Source organism: Pungitius pungitius, chromosome 1 (genome assembly GCF_949316345.1).
Source record: "Pungitius pungitius chromosome 1, fPunPun2.1, whole genome shotgun sequence".
Classification (NCBI taxonomy): Eukaryota; Metazoa; Chordata; class Actinopteri; order Perciformes; family Gasterosteidae; genus Pungitius; species Pungitius pungitius.
The window spans coordinates 22,776,457-22,801,620 of record NC_084900.1 but is presented as its reverse complement, the minus strand read 5'-3'; the positions used below and the strand labels follow the sequence as shown (position 1 = coordinate 22,801,620).

Genomic DNA, 25,164 nt, shown 5'->3' with positions numbered 1-25,164 from the left:
AACTGCTTCTGTACCATCTGTGATCCAACCAAGGCTTCATTTTTATTTATTTTTTAAACGTCTCATGCGCGACATTTAAGAAGCTCCGCGCCTCGTCGTTTGGTGGCTTTTTTTGTTGTTCGGCATTCGACCTCTAACCCTGAACGAAGCCACGCATCTGGTTGCATTTCAGAAAGCAAACAAACATTGTAAGCCCGCTGCCATGATTCCTAAACCAAATAGGAAGCTGCAGGGGAGTGGGGGGGGGGGGGGGGTTGGGGATTCAAGTCATTCTGCAGGTATCCGTTCATCCTGTTCATTCTCCTTAGTGTTCCCACAACAAACATGCTGCACAGTTACTGGACCGAGCATCCACCCTGAGAAAGCGGGTCATGGTCTCCGAGGGGACATTAGAGATCTCACGTTGCCGTGCTTTCACAAGTCAGGCCGGGTCACTCGCTGTATCGCGTTTCGCAGAGCCGGTCGCCAACTCAGTACTGGCAGCTCTCATTGGGCGTTTGCCTGAGTAATATAATAAATGTGATAAAATCGTTGAGTTAACTGAAAGGATGGCAACATTCACAAGTGATCTCTTGTGACAATTCATCAAATTCTTTTGGAGGGAAAGAGATTTTGGTTTTTGGTTTTTTTACATCCCCGACTCGGGTGTTGGTGGTTTGCACTTTAACTTGAATTCTTAAAATTCCTGCTGCAGTCTAATGCTTCAAAGAAATGGCTTATCAGCACACATGACTAAAAAAAGAAAAGGCATAGATTAAGTTGAGAATTGGCATTTCCCCCCGTTTACGTAACACGTGCATTGTAATGAGCTAGGGGGGTACTGCGCGGTACCGATTATGCCGAGTGAGATGGAGGGATGAACGCTGGCACGTTAAAACGTGGTGCATGCATTGACCTCAGCTTAAGGTAGTGCTTGAGCGTCTTGAGCTTTACTCGACAAAAAAAAAAATCCAAAAGCAAGCTGGGTAACATCGAACATGATTAATCGAATGGGAGCCCACCAATTGTGGCAATGAGAGTTCTTTGAATCTGAAGCTATTTATATACGCCTGTGGCATCCCCTCCTCCGTGGCACCCACACAAGATTCAGGCTGGTCTTTCCCACCAAAACATTTGTAAGGGGAAAGAAAGAAAAGGGAAAAAAGGAAAAGAGGTAGACACAGGCTCCAGTTTGGAAAGGAAGCTCAAGGCCAACTTCCTGCACGTCTGTTTCTTTGGGTACCGGCAGGACAATGCGTCCGTCCGTCCGTCGGTCCTGGTCGCTCAGCACGCCTCGTCCAAAGGTGAGGTGAACGAACTGAAAAGTCATGGGCAGCGAAAGAGGGGGGCAGAGGTGTGTGTGCAGCTTAGACAGCGCGCGTACAGCACACAACCAAAAAGCATCAACAAGCGTCGGCATCGGACGACGGGCCAGCTCGCTTGTGTGTGGCCCAGGACGCAGGGGTCAAGCGGGGCAGGGCTTCCAGATGTTTCCTATTATCCGGCGGCACTGACGAGACCTTCCTGGTCACTCTGACTCTCAGTCTCACACGTCTCACCGTCCAGAGGGAAAGTCAAGCGCTGACTGACTTATTGGTTGCGGGATACCACTGTTGAAAGGGATTTAGAAACCCTCTTGTCTACGTGGCTGGACGCCACTGACCGTATTCTTGGCGTTTTGGTGGACAATGACCGTGGAAAAAACTTTTTGCTTGGATTCAACTGAAGAAAATCCCCAATAATCTAGGGCCCTGAGAAAGGATTGATTCAGACACAAACTGGGGAAATCAGCTGAAACTAAAATATTTAACGAGCCTGGAATGCAAGAGGAATTGGCCCACTGTCTCAGAGAGGCGATCGATTCATGATGAAAGCGCAGCGCAAAACAAATCCAAACAACTCCCTCTTTATACACACCCCTAACCCCTGCCTGGCCTCTTCCCATCATACCGCACCGACATCGCCGCCTCCAGCACGTTGCATTACCTCGTCACGCGATGAGTGACATGCAGAAACGGATAACCATCTCCTTTGTGTGTCGCCTTCCATCAATGCGATTGGGAAATGATTTTTACCAGGTGGTTGTTGGGAGGAGCACAAACAAAAACTAAAGAATTGCAACAGAGAGTTACGTGGGTGTTCTACAGCGAGTCGGCCATTAATCCATTTCTATCAAGGCGATGTGGGGACCCCAGAGGCACTGGGGGAGACGGAACTGTCGGGTGGAAACAGATAAGAGAAGAAGCTGAAGGGTGGAGACGTAAAAGCTGAAAACATGCTGAAAAACTCTTCGATAGAGATTTATTCGGAAAATATAGACATGTTGGTGCGTCACCGGTGTGACGGCAGAAACCGTTTGTCATGTGATAACATCTGTATGTACATGCTGTATGTTCAACCTCCTGTGCTTTCACTCATTGGTGCAGTTCCACTGATCCCTGTCCTCGTTCCCAGTGTACACGCAGAGCGCACAGAAGGTGTGTAGGCCTGCCGACCGTTCTGTGAGATGTAAAGCGGCATTCTGGGAAATGTTTCTTAATCGCATTAGAGGCAAGGAAAACACAAATGCCCGCTCTCCCTTTTCAGTCTCCCATCTCTAGGTGTCTTCACACTGAGGGACTACATGCATGCCCTACCAGCCCCCGCCGCAACCCTGAGCCACTCCCATATCTTTATTGAAACCATATGTTCTTAGCTCCCACAGACAGACTTCCCTTATCAACACCAACAGTAAGCTGCGTGGTGACAAATGCCGGCCTCCTGTGGAGGGACAGGCAGCAGGCTCAGCTGTACCCAGGACGGGGAGAGCATGGGGGGGGGTTTGTGTTCCCCTTAAGCTGAGCTACCTAGCCCGGGTGGAAAGTCCTCCATATGGCGAGTCGATGGGTTTTGGAATGGCCTCAGGGCATCCACAACATACACTGTCACATGTAGGGCACATCGATATGGAGCAGCGGGCTTTTGGCATCGAGGCTCAGTTGCACACTTTGTGTCCACATGTGTCGATGAATTGTAATGAGGATGAGTAATCTGAGGCAGCCTACGGAGACACTTGTTAACAACAACGTTACGTTTGTTTGCATTAAAGCTAACAATTCCTTCTGTATTTAGTTACAGAAAGAAAGGCTTATCATCAATCACATCAAACAGTCAATGGCCATGAAGAAACACGGTCATTATCAGGGAAAATGAGGACTAGCCTAAATTGTGTTTGCCGTGTTGTGTGTATAACGGAGCATTCTATTCAAAAGACACAGATAACACAATTTCTCTCCAGCCCGACTCCCCACTGGCTCACACCGTATGGCTTAAATCAAGACATGCCAGTAGATGTGACGAGGGGGTGGGGGGACCATGGCACTGACAGCCTTCAGATGTTCAGAAGGAGAGAGGGGGGGGAGGGGGTGTCCTAGACTTCTCTGATAAATCAATGTTGGCTTTGTCTTTTGTCTATCATTATGTCCCTACTGGATTCGGGAGGAGGTCAAAGCATGTCTTGCAACAAGAGATAAGCCTCGGCTGCTTCGAGCGGAACTGAGAAAGGAAGCAGTGCCGCAGAGATTGGATGGCGAAATGTTGGAGAAACAGAGTCCATCGTGTGTGGGGGGGGGGCATAAACTGAAGGAAAGCAGTGCATCTCGGATTTGAGCCGTGCCTGGCAATCTAATATCTCCGCAAAGCCTGGCTACTGCGGTACGCCTGTGCAGACAAACACAACAATTTCAAGAACTTTGAGGAAGTTCCTTAATGCGTGACAACACAAGACAAAGAGGGAACCGCGGCTATGTTGGACAAACACTTGCCAGATGTTGAAATTAGAGAATGAACCGAATTGGAGGGCATGATCATCATGACGAAAGAGCCGGTCAAAAGTGGCTACAATCTTTGCAGTCAAAGCGAGTGACCAGCTGAAGGCTGGTGCTTTGGAGCAGACCCTGACCTTTTGACACATTTGCCTTACAGGCAGCAATAAAAGCATTATAATAAAGTCGCAAGAGCCACAATGATTTTGCACCGGCTGGACGCAGAGGTCACCTGCAATGCACAAGCACCACTGAGGACGAGGGGAGGACGGGAGAGACAGCAATAAAAGGACAAGCAGATCATTCAACAAAAGGCAGCTGAGTGGCTGCTTTCTCATCTCTGTCACGAAGACGGGAGGCTCATGAATATCTATTTATTTGCAAAGTCCGTGTGGATTAAGCTCTTGTGTGATTCTCTTGCACCTGGGGTTTAAAACACAAGGGAGACGTGTGAATGACCCCTCAACCCCCCCCCCCTCCCATAATCGAATCTTCCCCTGAATGCACTCCTCAGACAACAGACTATATTTTTCCATTAAAAGACACAGCAACAACTACTGCGCGCTGCACCCTCAACCTCCGAAGGAAGCGGTCAATAAAAGCACAATGAAACAAGACAAATGCGCGTGAGTCAAGCTATAGTATATATACAAAATTTAATTAAGTGGGATTAAAAAGTTCCAATACAAACAGGAGCGATGCGCGTGTGCAAAACATCACACCAAACCGGTAACCTGCAGCCAGGGCAAATATTACAATTCATATTTATCTCGCTACGCGTGGCGCTCCACGCCGAAGTGAAAAGGGCAGCCTGTCATTTCATAAAACGTCGCCAAATGGTCCGACACCGGGCGCACGTTTGCTCAAACCGAAAGACAAACGTAGAGTGAAACGACCCGTCGGCGGGGTTCGGCGCCGCGTCCCGCCCGCGTGCGACAAAGCGGAACGTGACACACAGAAGCCACGCGAAGAGGTAACTCGTGTCCCAACGTACCGACTGGAGGAAGAGCAGCGTGCGCACGTAATCCCGCTCCGTGTTGAGGATTTCATTTAAAACGCAGAGCCTGAGCCGCTGCTGGCGGTCCGAGTCCTTGGTGGCGTGGATGCCGTTCTCCTGGTGCGCGTCGTCCTCGTCCATGGTGCCGGGTTAAAGCCCTCCGCCGGGCGGCTCTCGGCGCGGATCACCTCACTCTCCTGCTTCCAAGTATCCACGCTTTGCCCAGTTTGACGCTTCAGTCCATCTCGAGTGCGGCAAGTTCCACCGTAAAAAAATTAAAAAAAATAAAACTCGCGAGCTGCAACAGGCAAACGTTGCGCGCGCACGCAAACACAGGAGATAAAGTTTCACACTAAAAAGTACAAAACGGCAAAAAGAGAGCCTCTAGGTGTGTGTGTTTGTGTGTGGCCGCAACACCAGCTGAGAGCGAGCCGCGCGACAGTGGATGCGTTCAGATGGGAGGGGGAGGGACCCGGCGCACGGGGGGGCGCGCGCCACACGCGCACACACGCACACACACTTCTCTATTGAGCGCACAAAAACAAATAAGACGTTCACAGAAACATCTGTGACGGTGGTCAGTGAGGCTTAACGCTACATGAATTAGGCTACTGTGGCAAAGCCTTTTACGGGAAATTAAAAAGCACAATAAATAATTAAGTGAACCCATTGACCAACTAAAAACATGGCAGCTGCACTGAATGAACCTAATTCAGCTTGTTTACTGGAGAATGTCTAATATGCCCGAGTAGGTCATAAATATTTGAGAACGTGATGTAAAATTCTTAATATCGTATTTCAACATGATAAAGACATGGTCCCAGAGTTACTAACGATTGACTTTGTGGCTACACACGACATGAGGCGGCCTGTTGGGAGGCTAATGGAAGTATGTATTTAAGTTACTGCTTCGTGGCCAACTACATACGGAAATTAAGACTTAAATTAAAAGCTCTACTTAGTTGTCATTGCTGTTCATATAAAGAACGTATTTGAATTAATGGCACCGACCTTTAACGCAATTAAACATTTAAAAAGTTTGAGTGAGTTAGCGAACATCATCATCCCGGTGGTGGCTGGTGTTTGGGAGGAAGGCGCCCTCTGCTGGATACGCGCGAAACAACAAGCACAGCTAAACCATGTGATAACGAGTCTACCAATAGAAACCACACTCCAGCGCAGGCGGGTCTGGTCTCGCGCTACTGGATCACATGTGATCCCTGTGTTTTGGTGCAGTGTTTATTCAAATGGGAGCTGCCGCTGCAAGAAAAGTAATTGAGATCCATCCTGTGAAGAAAAGGTCGAACATCAGGAACAGGCGAAACTTAAAATGTCAATAATAGTTTTAATTGATGCATGTTACATTCAATTCCCATTGTGAGGCTCCCACACATAATTGCATACATACACACCTTTTTCTCGCCGTCTCAGATGAGGAATGCAACAGACAGCTTGTAAATGCCTTACACTATCATATATTTACATATCATCCTCCACTTCTGTACAATCTTTAAATATGATCAAACATCAGAGGAGTAACATAGTATACAATGTATGACCGATTGTATGTAGTTATATTCAATGTACTTTTTTCTTCCAAAGAAAAGGCACGTGCAGAAAGCACTGTCATAAAAAGTAATTTGCACTATTAGACATGAAAGGTTAAAAAAAAAAAAATTCAAGGGCGCCTTTTCCTTCATTCATAAAAAAACTCTTCCTTCGGCAGGGGGTTGCTTTCAAAAATGCGCCAGTCTTAAAAAAAGAAATGTAGGGTAAACAGGAATTGAAAATAAACATGAAACGTGCTCAGTGCATTAAGACTTCTCCAAAATAACAAAGCAACCCAAAAAGTGTTTGCCCTGTTTTTGTCGCTGTGATAAATAAATTCACATTGTAACAGGCTCCAATCCAAACCAGAAGTACAGTGAGTAAACAAAAGTGAGAGAAACTATGAAAAAAAAGTGTGTAGTGTGGCCAACGATTATTTCTCACAAGTTAATTATTCTGTTTTAGACCTTAAATGTCTCTCGTGGTCATTTGATATCAGCCCTGCAAACGTCATGTGCAAACTATGAGCTCTGTGATCAGTAAATTCCGAGGTGAACCTTTTTTTAAGATCACATCTAGCGAACGTTTCCTGGCCTTTCAATGCTGTGTGGGAGTTCTTTTTTTTCTTTTTTTTTAAGGGTCACTATGACTCCTATGACGCGCGCAAGCTGGGATGACTTTCAGGTGTCAAAAATGCCCCCTCACAGTAATAAAATGTAGGAGTCCAATAAATCACAAACAATATAGAAAGGGCAAAGCCTGCGTGCCCAGTCTGCCGCTGTGATGACAGAATGTGTGTTTAGCACAAGGAGGAAGACTTTTAACGGTGGAGGAAAGGTGCTCTTCTTAGATCAGAGGTTAACACTTTCAGTTGTTGCTGCGTGTGTATGTATGTATATTTTTGGGATACATTTATCACAAACCTTTCTTCTTTCCTTTGTTTTAGCAACACTTTGGTGTTTATCTCCTTGGCAAAAACCCAAACCCCTGAAATATGTTAGATTAAAACAAAAACAGATCCGGGACCTCTGTACTATCAAACCGTCATGAAATTGACGCATCGCAGGTTTAAAAAAAGGACACGCTCTTTACAATTCCAGAAAGGCCAACAGTGTAGCTATCGTATTGCAGTTAATGGCGAGCAGGAAGTCTTTCGCCTCAACGCGTGAACCTTGAACGGAGAGACCGCCGCCGCCACTTCAGCCGCGACGCAGAGATGCAGCTCACTCCAGCGCCGCAGGGTGTTTGACACTTTGCTCTCAGTCAAAAGGCAGACAGTGTTGATATATGTATTCATTTAAATAACAAAACAGTACAGTATAAATATAAAGATTCTGTGTGTGTATGGGGGGAGGGTGTATATGTAAACACGCACAGTTGTAAATGGTGTATGAGTATAAGACAAGTGAGTGTGTGTGTGTGTGTGTGTGTGTGTGTGTGCGCTTGCGTTAGCCAGTGTTAGGACAGGGCGGGGGGAAGGGTTAGAGGTGAGGCTTTCCCTCCCCCACCTCGTGGAAGAGCGAGGTGTAAAACTCGGGCTCCAGCTGCTTGTTGCGGTAACGCTGGACGATTTCCGTTATTTTCTGCTTCCGCCGCACGTGAGGCGGGTTGTACAAGTCACTTTCCAGGCGCTTCCGCCGGCACACGTTGATGACCGTTTGGCGCACCAGAAACCCTGCAGGAGGACAAAGGGGTCAGGAGGGAAGTACACAGTAATGTGGATGAATCACAACTTATGAGCCACAGTACCAAAGAAAGAAGGCAAAATACATTCTAACATTTGACTAGAAAGGAATGATTTCTCACACAACGGATCCTGAGGAAAACTACATTGTACATTCAGACATGTTGCATCTGTTCTTTCTGAAGAACAGGAGCTTACGCTAGGGAGGGATGAAGAAAGAGAGAGCCATAGGAGCAGTTACCTAGCGCTCTGCGGCTGACCACCATGCCGTCCACCAGGGGAATCACCATGCCAAATTTACCCATGGCTCCATGCAGCCGGATCCTAAAGAGCCCCGTCTTCAGGGGCTGGATGAAGATCAGAGGAACGTCCTTCTCTAGTAAGCCTGACCTGCAGCAGGAATGATGCAGAAAAACACAGAATTCGTAGAATCCCTTTGGACAAATAGAAAACCCAATAAAAGCCAAACGTGTAAATGTAGAGGTGTGTGTTGATCAGACTGCAAACTTCCCTCATCTCAAGTGTAAATGCAACTACACATCTTGCTTCTATGCATGCTCTAGACAGGAAAATGGAAAAACCTAATGTACCAGTCTTCACAAATGCAAGGCGAGGATTCCCCGGCTGCTCGAAACACGTCTCACTTATCAAATAAAGCTGTGGCGCGTTATCAGATCGGATCACACACCTCGGGACAACAAGGGTTGCTGTTTCTGTTAAACATTAGCTATTTAAATCGGTTTGATCACAACCTATCTATAGTCCTTACAGCAAAGCTGTTTGTGACCATGATCACAGCTCTGCCCCACTTCCTTTTCCCCGCCTGCCTTTTGCACACGCTGCATGTTTTACTTCCCAATTGTGTGTCTGTCATTCGGCATGTGAGCGCACGTGATGTTTTGCAGTGTTTCTTTTTTTTATTTTTGCACCTGACCAAAACCATTTGACGAACCGCATGTTCTCTGTACTGGTGGCGCTTAGGGTGTTAACAAATACCTGCAGGAAGTGCTGTTGCTCATGCTGGCTTCTAAGCCTGTGCTGGTTTCCGCCAAAAGATCAGACAAGGGGAAGTTCTCTAAAAACAACAAAAACAGGAACATTCATGTACATCAATTCACTGGTTTTTAGAAACAGTCTCTAAATGCTACAGAGTTTTACTAAACTATATTGTGTGTGGAGTAATGGTAGACAAGGAGAGGAGAATGTGTGCGTACCAATGTCATCAAAGCGCTCCACCCAGACCACAAACACCTTTGTCTCAGGACCCAGCGGTGGGAAAGATTTACCAGTCGATGACTTCTTGGTCTTCACCAACGGACTCATCTGCACATATAGCACAACCCACGGTGAGGTGAATCAAAAGAAAGCATTAGAAATCCTAATCTGTGCTGTCGGCATACGCTACCGATGCAGCGGCGCGAGCCCAGCCGTACCTTTTTGGCCGACTCCAGGTTTTCAGAATGGTTGGGGAACAGCTCCAGGGTGAGATTGGGTTGTTTGTGTGGAGCCGGCACAACGTCCACGTTGGTGTCTGCCTCCACTGTGGAGTCGCTGTGCACCGAGGACTCCTCTGGGAAGCGACGAGGAGCAAACAACTCGGTCAGCCCCAAAATCCTGCCATGGGTTTCCATCGTATTCACTAGCTATCGATGAGTACTCAACGCGGTGAATACTGACCCGAGCTCTCAGTTAAAGATGGAACGACGAAGGCGATCTCCGTCAGGGCATCGGCGTAGTACAAAACCTTCTTCTCCCCGTTGAACACGGAGCCTCCGGTGTCCTCAGGAGTGGCTGTGTCCTCTACAGGGGGAAAAAAAATAGAAATAACATATTCAAGACAAAGAAACAAAGTATATTAAAGTAAATAGAAAAAATCCTGCCACTAACAATTTCATCCCACCATTGTCACCATAAAGCGAAGCTCTACATAGCTTAGATCCTGTTAATCATCCAGTTTTTTCCAAGTCTGTAAGTTTATGATAATAAAGAACCAATATTTTTTATGAGTATCATACATTCTGTTCTTTCAGCCATTTACTAATACTATTCCCACGTTTCCATGAGTGTGCTCGCAGATTTCATCATGTTATATTGTTCTGGATGACACTGCTAGAAAAGCTTTGGCTGCAACATTCACACCATTTCAGCACATATCCGACATGCACATAAATAACAGATGCCATGTTGTCAGCAAAGTAGTGGCATTTTGAACTCGCCTGTTTGGTTTATTTCGTTGCTGTCGGAGTAGGAGTTGAGGGACCAACTGGTGTCCAGGTGTCCTGTCCACCCTGGGTGGCGTCCCACGTCCACAGGCCAGCCCAAGGACAAGACAAACTCCAAAAAGTGGGGCTGGACACTGGAGGATGACTCCACATTCCTCAGGATCTGAATGCAGCGACACACTCCTTCTTATTTATACTTGTTGAGGTCCAACATCTGTATCTGCATGCTAGATTCAAGCCATTTCATTCCATTTTTAATTTTAAAATAAGGGGAACGTAATCCAGCATACCGCCACTTTATAAAGAATCTGCTGTGAATCCCCTTTACCTCAGGGCTGCTTTTCTGTCCGGCCCTCACATAGAAAATAAAGACGGTGTCGAATGGACGGCAGGGAAGCAAGTCCAGGTAACTGACGTCATCGGAAAACCCTGGCAGCGATGACTCCAGGGCAATCAGATGAGGAGGTAGACGACTGTTGTTGGGCTCCTATCAATAACAAATAAATATACATTTTAAATGCAGCACATAAAAAATCATATGAACGTGCATAAGATGAAAAAACGTTATACATTACAGTGTCATTACAAGATGCAATAAATGAATATCCTAACTTCCTTAGGGGTTTGAATAGAACCACAATGTAAAAGTCAATTAAAGTTAAGTAAAATGTTCTTCTGCAGCTTCAATCGCGAGAATTCCTCATCCGCCACGATTGCACAAATTATGTTTACAAACCTTGAGCGCCTCCAGAGACAGAAAGCCAAAGTGGGAGAGGAAGAGGCGGGCCGTCTGGAACTGCCGCGAGGGTGAAGGAGGTTTGCAGTCCGTCCGTGGGTCGGGGTAAGGCTTGCACTTCCAGATTTCCTCGCTGTGTCGCTCCAAGGTGTTCTCATACTCAGTCTGCTTGGTCATCAGAATACGAAGCTTGTCATGCTGAACTTCCAGCTGAAAAGAAGAGAAGGGGAAGGAAGATGGGGTCATATTTAAGACCATTCAAAGAGGCCGCGGCTGATGAGCGAGACTGCGTTGCAAAAATTCAGCATGATTCCACAAAGTCCCACATCCAAATGCTGAGGTGTCACCTCCCGAGGACCTTTTTATCTGCTAAACCTGGGCCATCCACTCGAGTACAACATCACAGAGCAACCATTGGTATGTTAACTCTCTCAACAATGTCAGAGAGATGCAGATTCAACTCTGTGGTCATCTTTCAGCTATACATTATTGCAAGGGGTATTGTACTGAAGTTAGAAATCCCCCACCACCCATGATCCTCACACACATTTTACCAATTCAGATGATTTGACCCTTTAATGCCAGGAGACACCCAAATGGAACTTACGTGTGGGATACTACTTATCGGTGTATTTGTAGCTTTGGAATCATCCTGCCAGCCCATACAACCCACCTAAGTTTGTATGATAAAGGTATGAGTGATGAAGGTACTGCAGGCTGCCCGCCCGCCCAAAGTACAAAGTATGCCATGATTAGTGAAAACGAGATCACAAGTGAATCTCACCTCTTTGCTCACAATGTCGTCCAAGTCAGGAATACTGACATCAGCTTTGACAAGCGGTATCTTATCGACCTCTTCAGGGAAGGGCCTCTGCTTGACGTTGTACTTGATGCCCACGCCGTTGTTGGGTGTCGGACGGCCCTCAGGAACAAACACCTGCTGTGGACGGAGACAACGACGCGGACGGGGAGCACAGTTGTGTCATCAGCACAACGGATGTGGAGGATGTTCACATGCTTAGCATTGTTGGCGACCACGGGTGTGAACTTACTCTCTGATTGGCCCGAGCTCCTCTGGGTTGGTGGAAGAGCTGCATGGTCCAGGCATGTCTGCCAGCCGTCCCTCGGATCAGAACCGTCACTGATGGACTGGGGTCTTTGTGGAGAAACACAGGTTAACATGAGAAGCGATAGAGCCCCTGCTCGTAAATTCAATGAAGTTGTGTGACGCCAAAGGGCGGAGGAGGAGCTACTGACTCTGCTCGTTGCCGAGAGGCTGCTCCAGCATGGCGAGGATCACCGAGTTGTCCAGGACGAAGTAGCGGAAGTTGCTGGCTCCTGTGGCGCCGAGTCGGGCGTAGCGAATCAGGGTGTCTTCGTTCAGTAGGCTGCAGGTGGAGGCGGTTCCGCTCGGGGAAGGGAAGGCACCCAGCACCTGCATGATACTGGCAAACACCAAAGCCAATTAAGTCATTTGGTCTTCACAATGCGGCTAACCATGTTTTGGCTGGATCCGAGTCGTGATGAACCTTAAAGCTCTTATAACTACGGCCTTTTGATTGTTCAGATCTGATGAAGAAAACACGTACAGTAATAATAATCCAGTATCAGCGGTAACTTCAATTTGGAGTGAAAGGATGAAAAGTTGAAACGATTCACGTGGATGACGCATTTTGATCTGAAAACGGCCAAAATTGCAGGTTGCAGGTATGATGTATAAGAATCTCACCAGGACAGAGTCGCCTCGGCGGCATCCTTCACCCTCATGGAAGCTGGGTTGTGCTCCTTCTCCCCTTTATGACGAACCTCCAGTTCCTGTCGGGACTTGCTGCCAGAGATCCCCAGCTCCACGATCTCCAGAACCTCCACCAAGCAATCCTGAACGCAAACAAACCTCAGAGCAGGAATGCGTTTCCTTCTTCCCACATACAAAAGTCAAGAGGTGTCAAGTTTTATAGATGCATTTGCTAGAAGTTTTATTTTTACGCATTCTTTTTTGGACTTTTAAATGTACCTTTTCGTCCAGCATGTCAGGGTGCTCTGTGAGCCACACACACAGAAACTGGAAGGCAGCGACAATCATGGAGTGGAGGTCTCGAGACTGGAGGGGAGCGGGGCGGCTACACTGGTACACGATGTAGCCACATATTGAGCTGACGGCACGTTTGCGGTCGGCAGAGTCCACTCCCACCTTCACCTTCAATACAGACATAAAAGTTACAGATTAAAAAAATAAGATCAGTTTCCTTGGCCTCTGCTCTTCCTTGGGATCAACTTTCTATTTTAGAATTTGACTTGATCCACCTGACAGCACCACCGTATTTCTTGTACATTTACCTTGGCAAGCCCAGCCAGCAGCTCCAGGGCAGCCAGGGAAATGCTCATGTCTTGCCGCCACTGGGAGTTGAGTCTCTGAGTGACAAGGTGGATGCTGCGCACCAGCAGGCCTGCCGCCGTATCTGGAAGAGCTAGACCATATAACACCCCGAAATACCAAACACCGCAGAGAGTGGAGCAAAGCAGGATTCAGGCCAAGCAGCAAACATGTCAAGGTAAACAGTAGACATTAGATATTTAAAAGGCATGCATTGAAATAACAGTTTGAATTCAATAGAGCACACAATGTAGACTAAATTATAGCCAGTGGACACACTGCTGAGGGTGAAGGGCTGAGCGAACGCGTTCTGACTGACACGCACGATGCGGTCAGCAAACTGTTACAATATATTAATAACTAGGCCGATCGGAATGAAGTGCAGCAAATACTTTAACAGTAACGTTGGTATGTTCTTCTTTAAATGGATGCACGTTGACAGTGAGGAGTTCCCCGAGATGATTACATTGCAGCCCCCATGTGAGCCGCTGCCAGCTGCAGTGAGCTCTGCATAGCAACATTCCTTCTCTCAGGCTGGAAATAAAACTTCAATTACTTGTATTGAACAACATTGTAAATTTGAATAAATAGTTTGATTTTTATTTAAAAGGTATCAACTAGTGGAAGTGACAGAGCCTTAGGTAAAAGCTGGGAATTCTTATCTGCCTGGTTCATTTTCATTTTGTCCAACAACCCTCACGTCTGTTAACCTTCATTTTTATCCATTTTGTCCGACTGAAAGTCATTTTCTTTAAAGCTGAATATCCGTTTCTGGTTTCTACTATCTTAAGAAGCTGAGGATATATAACAGGAACCGTTCATGTATTCTGTTAAGGCTTCTGCAATGCCCAACACATTCATTTAGCCAAACATCGCTCAGCCCTTCCAAGGAAAAGACAAAATCTTTCTTAATGCTTTTGATGAAGCAATCGGGAAAGGGAGGCGGGAAAGGAGAGGGGGGGCAATCAGCAGCACAGCATCACAGCAAATGACGTTGGCATCACCTACAAAGACATTTTACCCAACGCTTCTTAATTCTGCATACCACTTTAACCACGTGAGCTATGAAGAACAAATGTGTTAATTCATCATTCAAGTGACTGCGCATTGCTCAGCAAGTAGGCACCGATCACATGAAGCCATTTTTAATGGGGATCTGTGTTAATTGGGCCAACCCCAGGGTGTTAGTTTAGGTGGAGCAGCCGTGCGCCTTTACCGTAGTCTCGAAGCAGGGCCTGGGCGGGGCGCTCGGAGTCCGGGCTGGTGGCCTCCATGCTGCCCCCGCTGGAGAAACTAATGCCGCTGTTGGTGCGGCTGTGACTCTGGCTCCTCGCGGTCGCGTGGCTCCCGTCGATGCTCCCCTACACAACGCAGAAAGAGAAACACAGCAACCTTGAAGTCCAGTGCGTCACGCTGCTTCTGTCCCTGTGGCGTGTTAGTCGCTCATAAGTAGGATCACAGAAGTAACCAGAGTTTTACCGTTTCGGTCTGAGCACCTATGGACTCCAGCAGCGCAGAGTCTTGAACGATATTTAGCATTGCACCTGAGAGGGGAAGAAGATACAATAATTATACAATACATAGAATCATTTTCTACAATTTTTACAATACTGCCTAAACAAACTGCAGTGTGCAGGCCAAATAAATATGCCAGTAGATACCCAGAATGAGCTGTGTGTTGGTGGGGTCCGTCTCCGTCTGAAGTGCTCCTATAAGGACATTGACGAGACGTAGTCTCAGGGACAGGAAGGACACGGGCTGGTCATGAGGCCACCCATCCTCCTCATTGAACTTTCCTTCCAACAGAACCTAGAGAACAGACAGGTTTTCTTTTTTTTTAAACTTCAGGCTGCTTTACGGTGCGGAAAAGGCTTTTTACATAAGGAAATAGCTGAGGTTACAAAAAGAAATTACACTGGAAATCCTAAAAGTGCACTTTTTCAAATAAGATTTCAAATAAATAAAAACCTCTGATTTGATGTTGCCAAAATGGTGCGGCAATGGCAGAATGGCAAGCAGGATGTTGATGGAGGCTCGCCTCAGGTCGGTGGGATTTACATACATCTTGAACTTGGACAGCTCCCTGATAAGGGTCAAACAAATTCATGGGCTTCAAGGAACATAAGCAGATATATTATCAAAATCTCTGAAGTAATGTCACTCAAATCTGATGGTCTGAAAATATTATCCACGGTAAACAAAAGAGGCTAATTGCACGGGAAAACAATCCTAAACCAGTCTAACCTGTCCGGCACTATAGTCTCCAGCGCAGCTATGAAGTAGGGGACCACCACATTGATGCCCTTCAGGTCAGTGCAGAAGAGAGAGGAGGAGTTGAGAATGATGGAAGCCAGAACTGGTCTACAGATAAAATCTGAGATCTGGAGACCCTGAATCAGGATCATGTAGAACCTGCAGAAGGAGAAAGAGGAAATACTCAAACGGACCAGACTTTGACATGATTTAAAAAAAAAAAAAAAAAATGTAAAAGACTTACCTGGACAGGTAAACGGGCAGGATTTCCTCTCCAGTTTTTTTGCTACAGAAGATGCGGCAGAGAGTTCCGCAGGCCTCGGCTCGTCCCGCCTCGTAGCTCTCGGGGAACTCGTTAGCGTCGAACATGGGGTTGGACACCATGGAGTCGGTGGACATTTGGGAACCCTTCCTCCTCAGGTCGTGGCCTACTTGGGTGGCGATCGCTGTAAAGAGGCCAAAGACACAGCGAATGAAAGGGACCCTCACTCGTACAATGGTCACCAGTATACATGCAGGTATGAGAAACAGGCAAACAAAGACATTTAGCTGCTATACGCATACCACAAAAACAAGGATATATAGTTGAAATTAGACAGGAAAAAAAGCAACATTTAGCAGACACTTAATCACTAAGACTAAATGAATCTAAACACATACTGACATAATAAAAAAAGCATTCTAAAAGGGAACTCTGACACAAAGAGTTTGCCTTCAAAGTCCCATCCATTAGTGGCACAATAGGAGTTGTGCTGGTAACAAAATGACCACAAAGCAAAATCCCTGTGTCAGCTCCCTGTCTTCTATGACAGTCACTGGAGGTACAGAACATCATCTTCATGCATTGAGGTACCAAACCAATACAAACAAAACTTAAGTAAACCAACAATACAAAAGGAAACCATAAGTAACCAAACATTAATGCTGAAATTGAGGGGTCTAAAACAAAATTATAGGGATTAGTGTGACACAAAGGAAAATAAAATGATAACTTATAACACATGGTGGTGTCGTCACAAATGGGCAACGTTATGGTCGAGAAAAGTGGTCTGTTTGTTGAAACCCATTCCATCACCTGAGAGAACGCTGGTGGACTTTTATGTAAGACAGGCAATGGGAACAAAAAACGATGGCGATGATCATGAGGAAACTCAACTAAAAAAAGCGGGGTAAGATTTGTCAAGAAACGCAAATCAAGTGAGGGAAAACAAGCTGCCATTCCTACTTACAAGATTTGTAAGAAAGGAGAATTTGGATAAAAGAGGCTGCAAGATAACAGAAATAGTGGAGAGACACAAAATCAAAGCAGAGCCAATATTTTGGGATCAATTCATATAAGGCATGAATTGTGTTCTTTTCTTTTTCTTTTTCCTCATACATGACGTTTGACTCGTTACAACTCTAACATGAATAACAGTAGACACATGCAGGACACTACACCAAAAAGAGGAAAAGAAATGGAACTGTTTGTGTATTTATGTGAGTAACATGGCCATATGACGTCCGGAGCATATGATTGTAGTGTATAGTCTAGTTATGTGGTTCTAGCCATTAGTTCTTTGGTGTAAATGAATTAGAATCAGATGGAAATCTCACACCAGTTCACTTCTAACCAAGCACTCTAACCGACCCCCTCAAAAAGCACAAAGACGTCTTAGAGAAGATGGTGGGGGAAAAAAAAGAAGAAAAAAAAGGAAAAGGATATCCCAAAGACATACAGTAATAAAACAACAACAGACACCAAAAAACAGGTAACTCCACAAAAACGACATACTGGTAAAACGCCAACGAAATGCCCACCTGACCATGCATTAATGGAAGGGCTTAAACCACCGCCTCTTGTCTTACCGGTCATGCTGGGGTCTCGGCTGAGGCCGCTGTGGAGCTTACAGTGGACCAGCGCGGCGTCAAAAAGCCACTGGCCGAAAAGATTGAGGATGCTGTTGACCTTTGGCCGCGCTGGGGCCGGCAGGGGCCGAGTCTCCCAGCTGCTCTGATTGGGACTGGACAGCAGAGTGGGAGAGGAGGACGTCTGCTGCTGTTGCTGCTGCTGTTGCTGCTGCTGCTGCTGCTGGGATGCTTTGGTTGGTTGATTACCGCTGCCCTGCAGGGTGGGGAGGGATATCGGATTAAGCTGCTGACAACATGACGCAACTAACAGATGACGAGCAGGAAGGTTGGATAAGAAGATTTCATCACTTTCAGAAATGGTTCAACCATTGAAAAATTAAGCAACACACCGCAATCATGCCGCTGTGTAAATATGTACACGCTTCTTTCTACCTGCGCAGAGAATGAAGTCACTCATTGCATTCAAGCTTCTGTTCTTTCTCTACATAGCCGTTACCGCAGCACACTGTGTGTGTGCGCTATATACTATGTAACGCTTTACACCGCGCTCATATGGTGGTCACTGCCAATCAAACTGTGGGCAATGTCGGCGCTGCGTCCTTTAACAGTCTATCCTATTAGAAATAATTAGCATATGAACTCTTGAGTTATTGCAAATAACTTCATCCTTCACGAGAATGTGACAACCAAAATCTCATCCCTTCATTTTTGAGTTCAGGTGGAGATTTATTTTTACTCAATGTCACCCTTTAACTCACAGTTGAGCTCTTGCTCGTGGTTTTGTTGACCACCGTGTGCCGTTGCTTGCGGCTGTGAGGGGGCGTGGTGTTGGCGATGGAGGGGGGCGGAGACATGCTCATTCTGTTGACTGGGGTGGGCGGAGCACTGTCCGCTCTGGGGCGTGATATACCTGTTGACAGGAAGGAAAAAATGAGCTCTTAACTGAACTTTCCCTTCACAACGACCGACTAAATAGATTCCTGATTAGCAAACAATAATAAAAAAGAAAAAAAAGAAAACCGCCATCCTTCAACTTTTCCTTATTATGGTTAAATGAAATCATGAAGCATTTTTTCCCATTTCTGAGGTTATGAGAGAGAAATGAAAACGAGGTAGCTTCAGAGTCGTTGACGTGATTATAAACAGAATTCATTCGTCTACATGCAAGACAATGGTTAGATACAAATCAGCAGTAATTGACATCCGTCCGTGTTGATTGAGTTTGTGCTCCCACTAGAGAGCCCTCCTTATTGATCTGGTGGGTTAATCTGAATCTCTGGTGCTGTATCATTTTAGGAGCCCGGTTGGCGGTATCATCACCACCAATGAATAGGGCACTCCATAAAACGAACATTGCGTTATACGGTGTGTCTGCGGATTTCTGTACCATGATAGAGCAGCACTGGACAAAAAGAGAACACCCTCTCCCGTACGTCTCTCTTTTCAACAGAGACACCTACAGTGTAAAGAGAAAAGGATCACACCCACATGTTTCTATCCAACTCTTTCAAAAATGAAATTATTGAGTGACATGTTTCATCCTGAGGTTAAATTTCTAAAATTAACAGGATTTCTACTTTGATTTTTGTCAGAGTAACATCACCTTTGCAAGGGTCGCAACAACATGTTAAACCCTAAAACACATGTTTACGGTTTGCAGTGATTTGGCCAAAATGTGCATTTTTACAGTAAACAGGGAATGTTCAATGACCTGTGACCGAGCTGCTCTTGTTCATTCTTACCTAAGAAGGCATCCACTAAGCAGCTGATGCCCCTCATGGCTCTGAAGAAAATCTGGGGCAGCTGTTTCAAACACGGATGCAGCACCACTTCGTGAGGCAAGCCGCTGGAGTTGAGAAACTGTTCCTGGAATTTTGGAGTGGTGCTCACTATCGCAGGGTTGCTCAGGTCCACCGGGTTGCTAGAGACACCGAAATTAGGGAATTGACCAATAAACAAAATAGCTTAGGAGGAGAAAAAGATACTTCTGGGTACATTTGAGTTTGTGGGATTGGGTGAGCAGCCAAACAGCCATTTTTCAGGTTAGAACCAAGACAAATTATGGCCAAAACACCTGAGCATGTGGAGAAAGCGGTACCACGTCTGTGCCACACAGTCGTGGTCCATCGCGGGAGGGATCAGGCCGGCGTCCTCCTCGGGAACTTTAAAAGGTGGAAAGGATGGTCCGTGGGTGAAGTGCAGCAGCCTGAATTGAAAGAGGAGGCAGGGAATGCAAAGATTACACTCAGTAGAGAATCACTACTGCAGAGATGCTCACGAGTCCCAAAGCTCGAGTCAGAGTCGAGTCTGATGTCTTCCGAGGACGAGTCTCAAGTCACCGTGTGTGCGATTCGAGTCGCACTCGAGTCCCCATATCTTATCATCGTCCCTTTTACTGTAAAAACCATACCAACAACTTTTTACTCCTCCTTTACTTTTTACTTAATTTTTTTTGTGGTTTTTCCCATAAAATGAAAATACGAAGCGTAACCGCTAAACCGGAAGTACGTAGATTTTCACAGTAAGAATCAACGCAACCGTCTGTAATGACAGCGGTTACCAGGGTAACAAGAGGAGAAAAGTTGATTAACGGATATAATAAATAATCCTGGTCTGACGGGATGTGTTGGCAGCAGTAGTTGACTACACTCGCTGCTCTTGGCTCTGATATTTATTGTCCACGTATTGTTTTGCTTCAGTGAGCAGAGCAGAGACAGTTTAAGGAGATCGCAGAGTAAACGCTCCGCCACTGGAGTGCATACGTCCCGACGTCAGCAAACCGTCGGTCGGACCGCCAGCGCCCCCCCCACCCCCGTCAGCGACGCCACCCCATCCGTCAGCCGTTCGCGCCGATCGTCAGTGGCCCGCGTTCGGTCCGAGTCGGCAGTATCTGGCCCGAACCTGAAATGAGTTTGACACCCCTGCGGTAGATGGTCAATGCTTGCTTAGCTAAACATGTTTACTCACCTATCAGGTGGGTTTTCAGATGCCTGATCAAATTTGATGTGGTTGAGCCAGAATCTTTTATTGTAACCGCGCATGTTTTACATTGCGCGGTTCTTTTGTTGCCGTCTTGTTGAAAGGTTTTGTAACCAAAGCTCACGACGAATGGCACAGCAGCGGCCGGTCCATTCGACATCTTTCTCGTGTGTGGCCGCGCGTGCGCAGCCAGCAATATATGTCAATGTACGTGTTACGTAGGCAGGTAACGGAGGGAGGGGGTATAGCGAGCTCATCAGATGTTTCCTAAAATTAAACATTGTTCACGAGTCCCAAAGCTCGAGTCCGAGTCGAGTCTGAAGTCTTTCGAGGACGAGTCTGAAGTCACCGTGTGTGCGACTCGAGTCGCACTCGAGTCCGAGTCTCAAACTCGAGTCCCCATCTCTGCACTACTGCAACCACTCATATATTTCCTACATCAGAGGCAATACTTATGTTTTGCCTCTCTTTAGCTCAAATCAACCCCTCAACTTTGCTAGCACTAAATCCAAGAAGAAGCGGAGTTGATGCCTTTCTCACCTGGAGGTCAGTGCGCAGGCCACTCTGCTCCACTGCTCTACGACAGGAGGGTGGTGTCTCCAGTTGGCCAGCATCTCCCTTGACGTCTTCCAATAAGGTGGCGTGGGAAAGCAGCGGGCGCACGCTAGCAGCCAAACCTCAAACAGCACAGCCACCAACTTCTCTGCTAATTTCTCAGCCACCCCGACTGAAAGATAAGAGGGGATTATTGAATTTTAGTGAGCATTCTTAATAGCTAACCAAATGCAGTGGGAGGGGCTGTGTCGTGCAGTGGCATGTCGTACCTCCGATGGTGGGAGGGGCCAGTAATGTGTCGTTGATGCGAAGCAGGAACAGCAACAGCACCTCCCACGTTTCCCTCACCATGGAAACGGACTCTCGTGCCAGTTTCTGGACCGCCGTGAGAACCTGCTGGCAAAGCCTGATGTGGTTCAGACTGTGTTGTTCAGGCCTGGAGGGGGAGACAGAGCGTTTGAAAAGAGATGGTTGAAGGGGAAATCAGGGAGAGGGAAAGAGTAAAGAACACAGTTGTCAGGGATCCCGTGTACACAGGGTGACTACAGCTGCAGGCATTAACAAAAGTTATTTTTGTGTTTGTGGGAGTGTTCATTTAAATTTCAGAACCGCAGTTAATGGAGGAAAGGGACTGTACTGACGTACCTCGGTACAAAGACGTTGTAGAGATGTTTGAGGATGGTCTGGACGTACATATTGGGCTCCTTGACCACAGGCTGAGGCATGGAATCCCTGGGCGACACCAGGGCCATCATCCAGTCTGTGTACACGTCCACACACAGCTTGACGGTGTCCCCCTCCAGGGGGAGGGTGAGGCCGTAGCACAGCACCTCCATCGTCCATTTTACCTAGGAACCAAAACGTTTTCATTCATTTGCATGAATTTCAATAAGTGTTAAGTCATTGGTTAATGACAGATAAGGAAGACGACAGCTCCCAAAATGCATTTCAGCAGTTTCATATTCCTTTGTATTCCCATACTACGGTTGAGTTGAGCACATCAGATTTACTGTCTCATATGACAGATGCTCAAAGGTTTAGAGTAAGATGATTATAAACACCTGCCGTGTCTCTAATGTTATGTTATTATTGTGTTATTCTTGCTAAATCAAAAACAGACCAGCTATTCAAAAGAGAAATAATTCCTGACCAACCAGAGCATCATTGTCCAGTCAATGTATCATTTGAACACTGATGTAAATGCATCAAAGACAACGGTGAAGTCTGGCTCACTTCGCGCTGTGCGATTTACTTTCTCACACGTTGTATAGCAGGCGATGCAGTAGTTAAAAAAAAAAACAGTAGGAACAGTTCATTATTATTCTTTATGAAACTCAGTCTTTATGATACAGTCCTATATTGAAACATACTAATTAAAACATACTAATTCAGTTGTATCAGTATATATATACCGTAAATCCTCAAATAGTGGCCGGGGCTTTTATTTACATAGGCTGCACAGCGCACCGGCTTGTATTTGGGGCAGGCCTTTATTTCTTACTTACCGGTATTTTCTGTTATAGAATTGTATTATTTAAATAAAATAATGGGCATAATTACAGTAGGCTAATAGCATTCATTGCATATGCGTGCAGCACATCCTGCAAACATTTACCGGTAGAATGAAACCGGTAGACCTATCGCTAATCAACTTTCTGGAGACTAACCATTTAGAAATTAATCAGTAATAAACCATAGTGTCAGTCTTAAGTTTATCGCGTATAGCGCTTTATTTGCAGTGTCCTCCTCGTCGTTCTCCTCATCCTGGGCTACTTGCATGCGGTTCTCCTCCCCCCGCTGCCGGAGCTGCGCCAGCGCATCCCTACCAGCGGCACATCGCTGTCCCGCTTTGAAGCAATGGATGAGATCATCTCCACTCCCGTCATCTTTCAGTGTCAGTCCACAAACTTTGACGGACTTTCGGATCATGTCCTTGTCCAGCTTCTCCCAGGCAGCGACTACCCAGTTCACGAGCAGGTGGCGGGCAGGGGCTCTCATGTTACCTCCAGCAGTATATTCTTGACTTTTACATTTAAAAAAAAAATGTTTTACCCCCGGCCTGTATTTGGGGCCCGGCCTTTATTTGTCCGTATCGACTGCGCCCCCGGCTACTATCTGAAGCCCGGCCACTAATTGAATCCCGGTCTTTATTTGAGGATTTACGGTATATATATATATATATATATATAGATAGAGGTGTCCCTCAGAGGTTTTAAGATATGACACTAGCCATTTACAAAATCTACGCACAACATTAAAAAGAAATAAAAACAAATAAAGCAACACAAACTGTGCTCATTTTCATTAACATGGACTATAAAGTGCAGTGAGGAGGGAAGTTGCTGTTGTGTTTCAAGTTTTGGAAACTATTAGGGATTACAAGCTTGTTGAACGGACGCGAATAAATAAAGCCTGATCCCCTGTGCGTGCAACCTTGTGATATATCCTACACAGCATGGGTGTTTGCCCCGAAGTGTTCGTGCACCCTGTCGAGATGCACGACCTACAGAAACAAGTTGATGGCAGTGAGGGAGAGAGAGAGAGAGAGAAGGAGCAACGTGTGTTTCTCACCTCCTTGTCCGTCTTGAGGATGTTCTCTGTGGCGACGGGGCTCACCGCTGTGCCCAAAGGCTTGACCACTGCATTGGCCACCTCCGTGCCCACGCTCGTGGGATAGGTGTGCAGAACGCTGAGGTGGCCCTGGTCACTCTGCACCACCAACTGCAGCGAGCGCCACTCGGAATACATGCTGCGGATGTCTGCTGCCCTCTACTCACACCTCCTGCCTCCACCTGCGGACACAGAAATCTTTTAAGTCCTCTCGGAGCTGAATAAACCGAGAAGGCGACAGTTAGGCTAAAACTACTACTCCTCTCACACCGATACAGCTGCATCCTCATTAAGAGAATACTTCTCCAAAGCTGTCAATGTGTAACACTGCTGACGTAGCGAAATACGCCCATTCAGTGCAGTCTTCTATTGGATAATCGCCTGGATTCAACTTTAAGTTATCCGAGTTTCATTAATCAGTATAACTTCAATGTAGTGAACGTTAACTGAATAACTTCTACGTTACTCAGCTAAAGCGTATTTTGGTAACGTTAGAGGGAAACTGCAGGATTGAAACGTAACGTTAGTTACTGCGTAACAATACGTAACGTTTGCGTAATACAATCATTTTACTAAATGATCATTTGTCGCGATATGAATGAACAAAAACGTCTAAATGGCCCGAATACACGTATACTTAAGTTAATGTGCCAAACGTCGGCTATGACGTTAGTTTGACATGAAGCAGGAACCATCCGGAAGACCGTGTTTTAAGCTATTGCTCCGGCTAACGTCACGTTCTCTCCTTTAGGAGATATTAAAAAGTATTAAGGCTGACATTATACAACATGATGTACCAGCTGCATTGTGTGCACTGTAAGCTTAGACGTAGTCAAGCTCCATTTGTGTCCTAAAACTGCTTTCCTCATTGATAACAACCCGAGGAAGCACAACCAGGAAACGGTTCAGAAAACGATTAGCTTGCTAACGTCAGTTAGCATTGACATCAAAACATCTTCCTCCCCTTGCAGGAGACATTAGCTGACGTTACCTGCTGGCTGGCTTATGTGTGCCTTGTATGTCCTTCTAGATCAGACCACAGACTCACCGTTTGGATAAACACGGCGCTTCTATGCACGTACGTGCCGTTTGGAGATCTGACAGTACGCTAACGATATTTGGACATACGTTTAGCTAGTTTGGCTAATACTCGCTAGCCCGTTCGTTGACACTATCGTTAGCTGAGCTAGCTGTCATTTAGCTAGCTACCTAACTTTGCGCTAACGTTTGCTTGCCAGCGAAGTAACATGTTTTTTTTTCGTTTACCTGTACGAACTGGGAATGTTGTCATAACAGACCTCTGAAACTCGCAGTTTGGGCTTTCTGTGTATCCTGGTCTAGTCCATAACAGCGTCCATCTTCGAATGTCATGGATTGAATATTGCAGCTTGATGAGCTAACGGGAAACAGGATGCGTGGATTGTTGCCCTCTGCTGAGATGGTACAGCTAATGCAGCAGACCCGATGCTGCCTTCAAGGTGCTCCCGGCACTCCGAAACCTCCCCATACACCCGTAATCCTTCTTTGCGTCCATCTGGGTCTACTTCGGTAAAGATAATATTTCTCCTCAAAT

The 25,164-nt window shown here is 46.2% G+C and overlaps 2 protein-coding genes across 15 annotated transcripts in view; both read right to left on the bottom strand.

Annotated features, from left to right (window-relative positions):
* prex1 (phosphatidylinositol-3,4,5-trisphosphate-dependent Rac exchange factor 1) overlaps positions 1 to 5,203 on the bottom strand; it is a 59,182-nt gene extending 53,979 nt beyond the window's left edge. The window contains exon 1 of one of the 2 annotated variants that reach the window (XM_037480972.2): positions 4,777 to 5,203. In XM_037480972.2, coding sequence (XP_037336869.2) covers positions 4,777 to 4,920 — 144 coding nt within the window. In that variant the 5' untranslated portion in view covers positions 4,921 to 5,203. The remainder of the gene's footprint in view (positions 1 to 4,776) is intronic. The other variant, XM_037480973.2, reaches the window with a different exon arrangement.
* A 901-nt stretch (positions 5,204 to 6,104) lies between these two features.
* LOC119223622 (ral GTPase-activating protein subunit beta-like) lies at positions 6,105 to 25,076 on the bottom strand. 13 transcript variants are annotated; one of them, XM_037480974.2, is made up of 32 exons: positions 24,858 to 25,076; positions 23,553 to 23,773; positions 21,627 to 21,829; positions 21,251 to 21,417; positions 20,967 to 21,153; positions 19,522 to 19,653; positions 19,190 to 19,368; positions 18,835 to 18,903; positions 18,206 to 18,357; positions 17,445 to 17,700; positions 16,826 to 16,861; positions 15,841 to 16,042; positions 15,588 to 15,755; positions 15,312 to 15,426; positions 15,005 to 15,152; positions 14,823 to 14,887; positions 14,560 to 14,704; positions 13,307 to 13,437; positions 12,984 to 13,166; positions 12,699 to 12,847; positions 12,227 to 12,414; positions 12,022 to 12,125; positions 11,754 to 11,909; positions 10,970 to 11,179; positions 10,562 to 10,720; positions 10,228 to 10,396; positions 9,689 to 9,811; positions 9,445 to 9,581; positions 9,226 to 9,334; positions 9,008 to 9,086; positions 8,253 to 8,401; positions 6,105 to 8,002 (listed from the first exon to the last, which is right to left on the bottom strand). In XM_037480974.2, exons 2-32 carry the CDS (start codon positions 23,727 to 23,729, stop codon positions 7,809 to 7,811), a joined length of 4,641 nt encoding a protein of 1,546 aa, XP_037336871.2. In that variant the 5' UTR covers positions 23,730 to 23,773; positions 24,858 to 25,076; the 3' UTR covers positions 6,105 to 7,808. The 13 variants fall into 13 exon arrangements, with proteins under 13 accessions (XP_037336871.2, XP_062419209.1, XP_037336874.2 ...); XM_062563225.1 differs by having other exon boundaries at positions 11,754 to 11,906; XM_037480977.2 differs by having other exon boundaries at positions 11,754 to 11,906; positions 13,307 to 13,428.
* Positions 25,077 to 25,164: the final 88 nt, after the last annotated feature.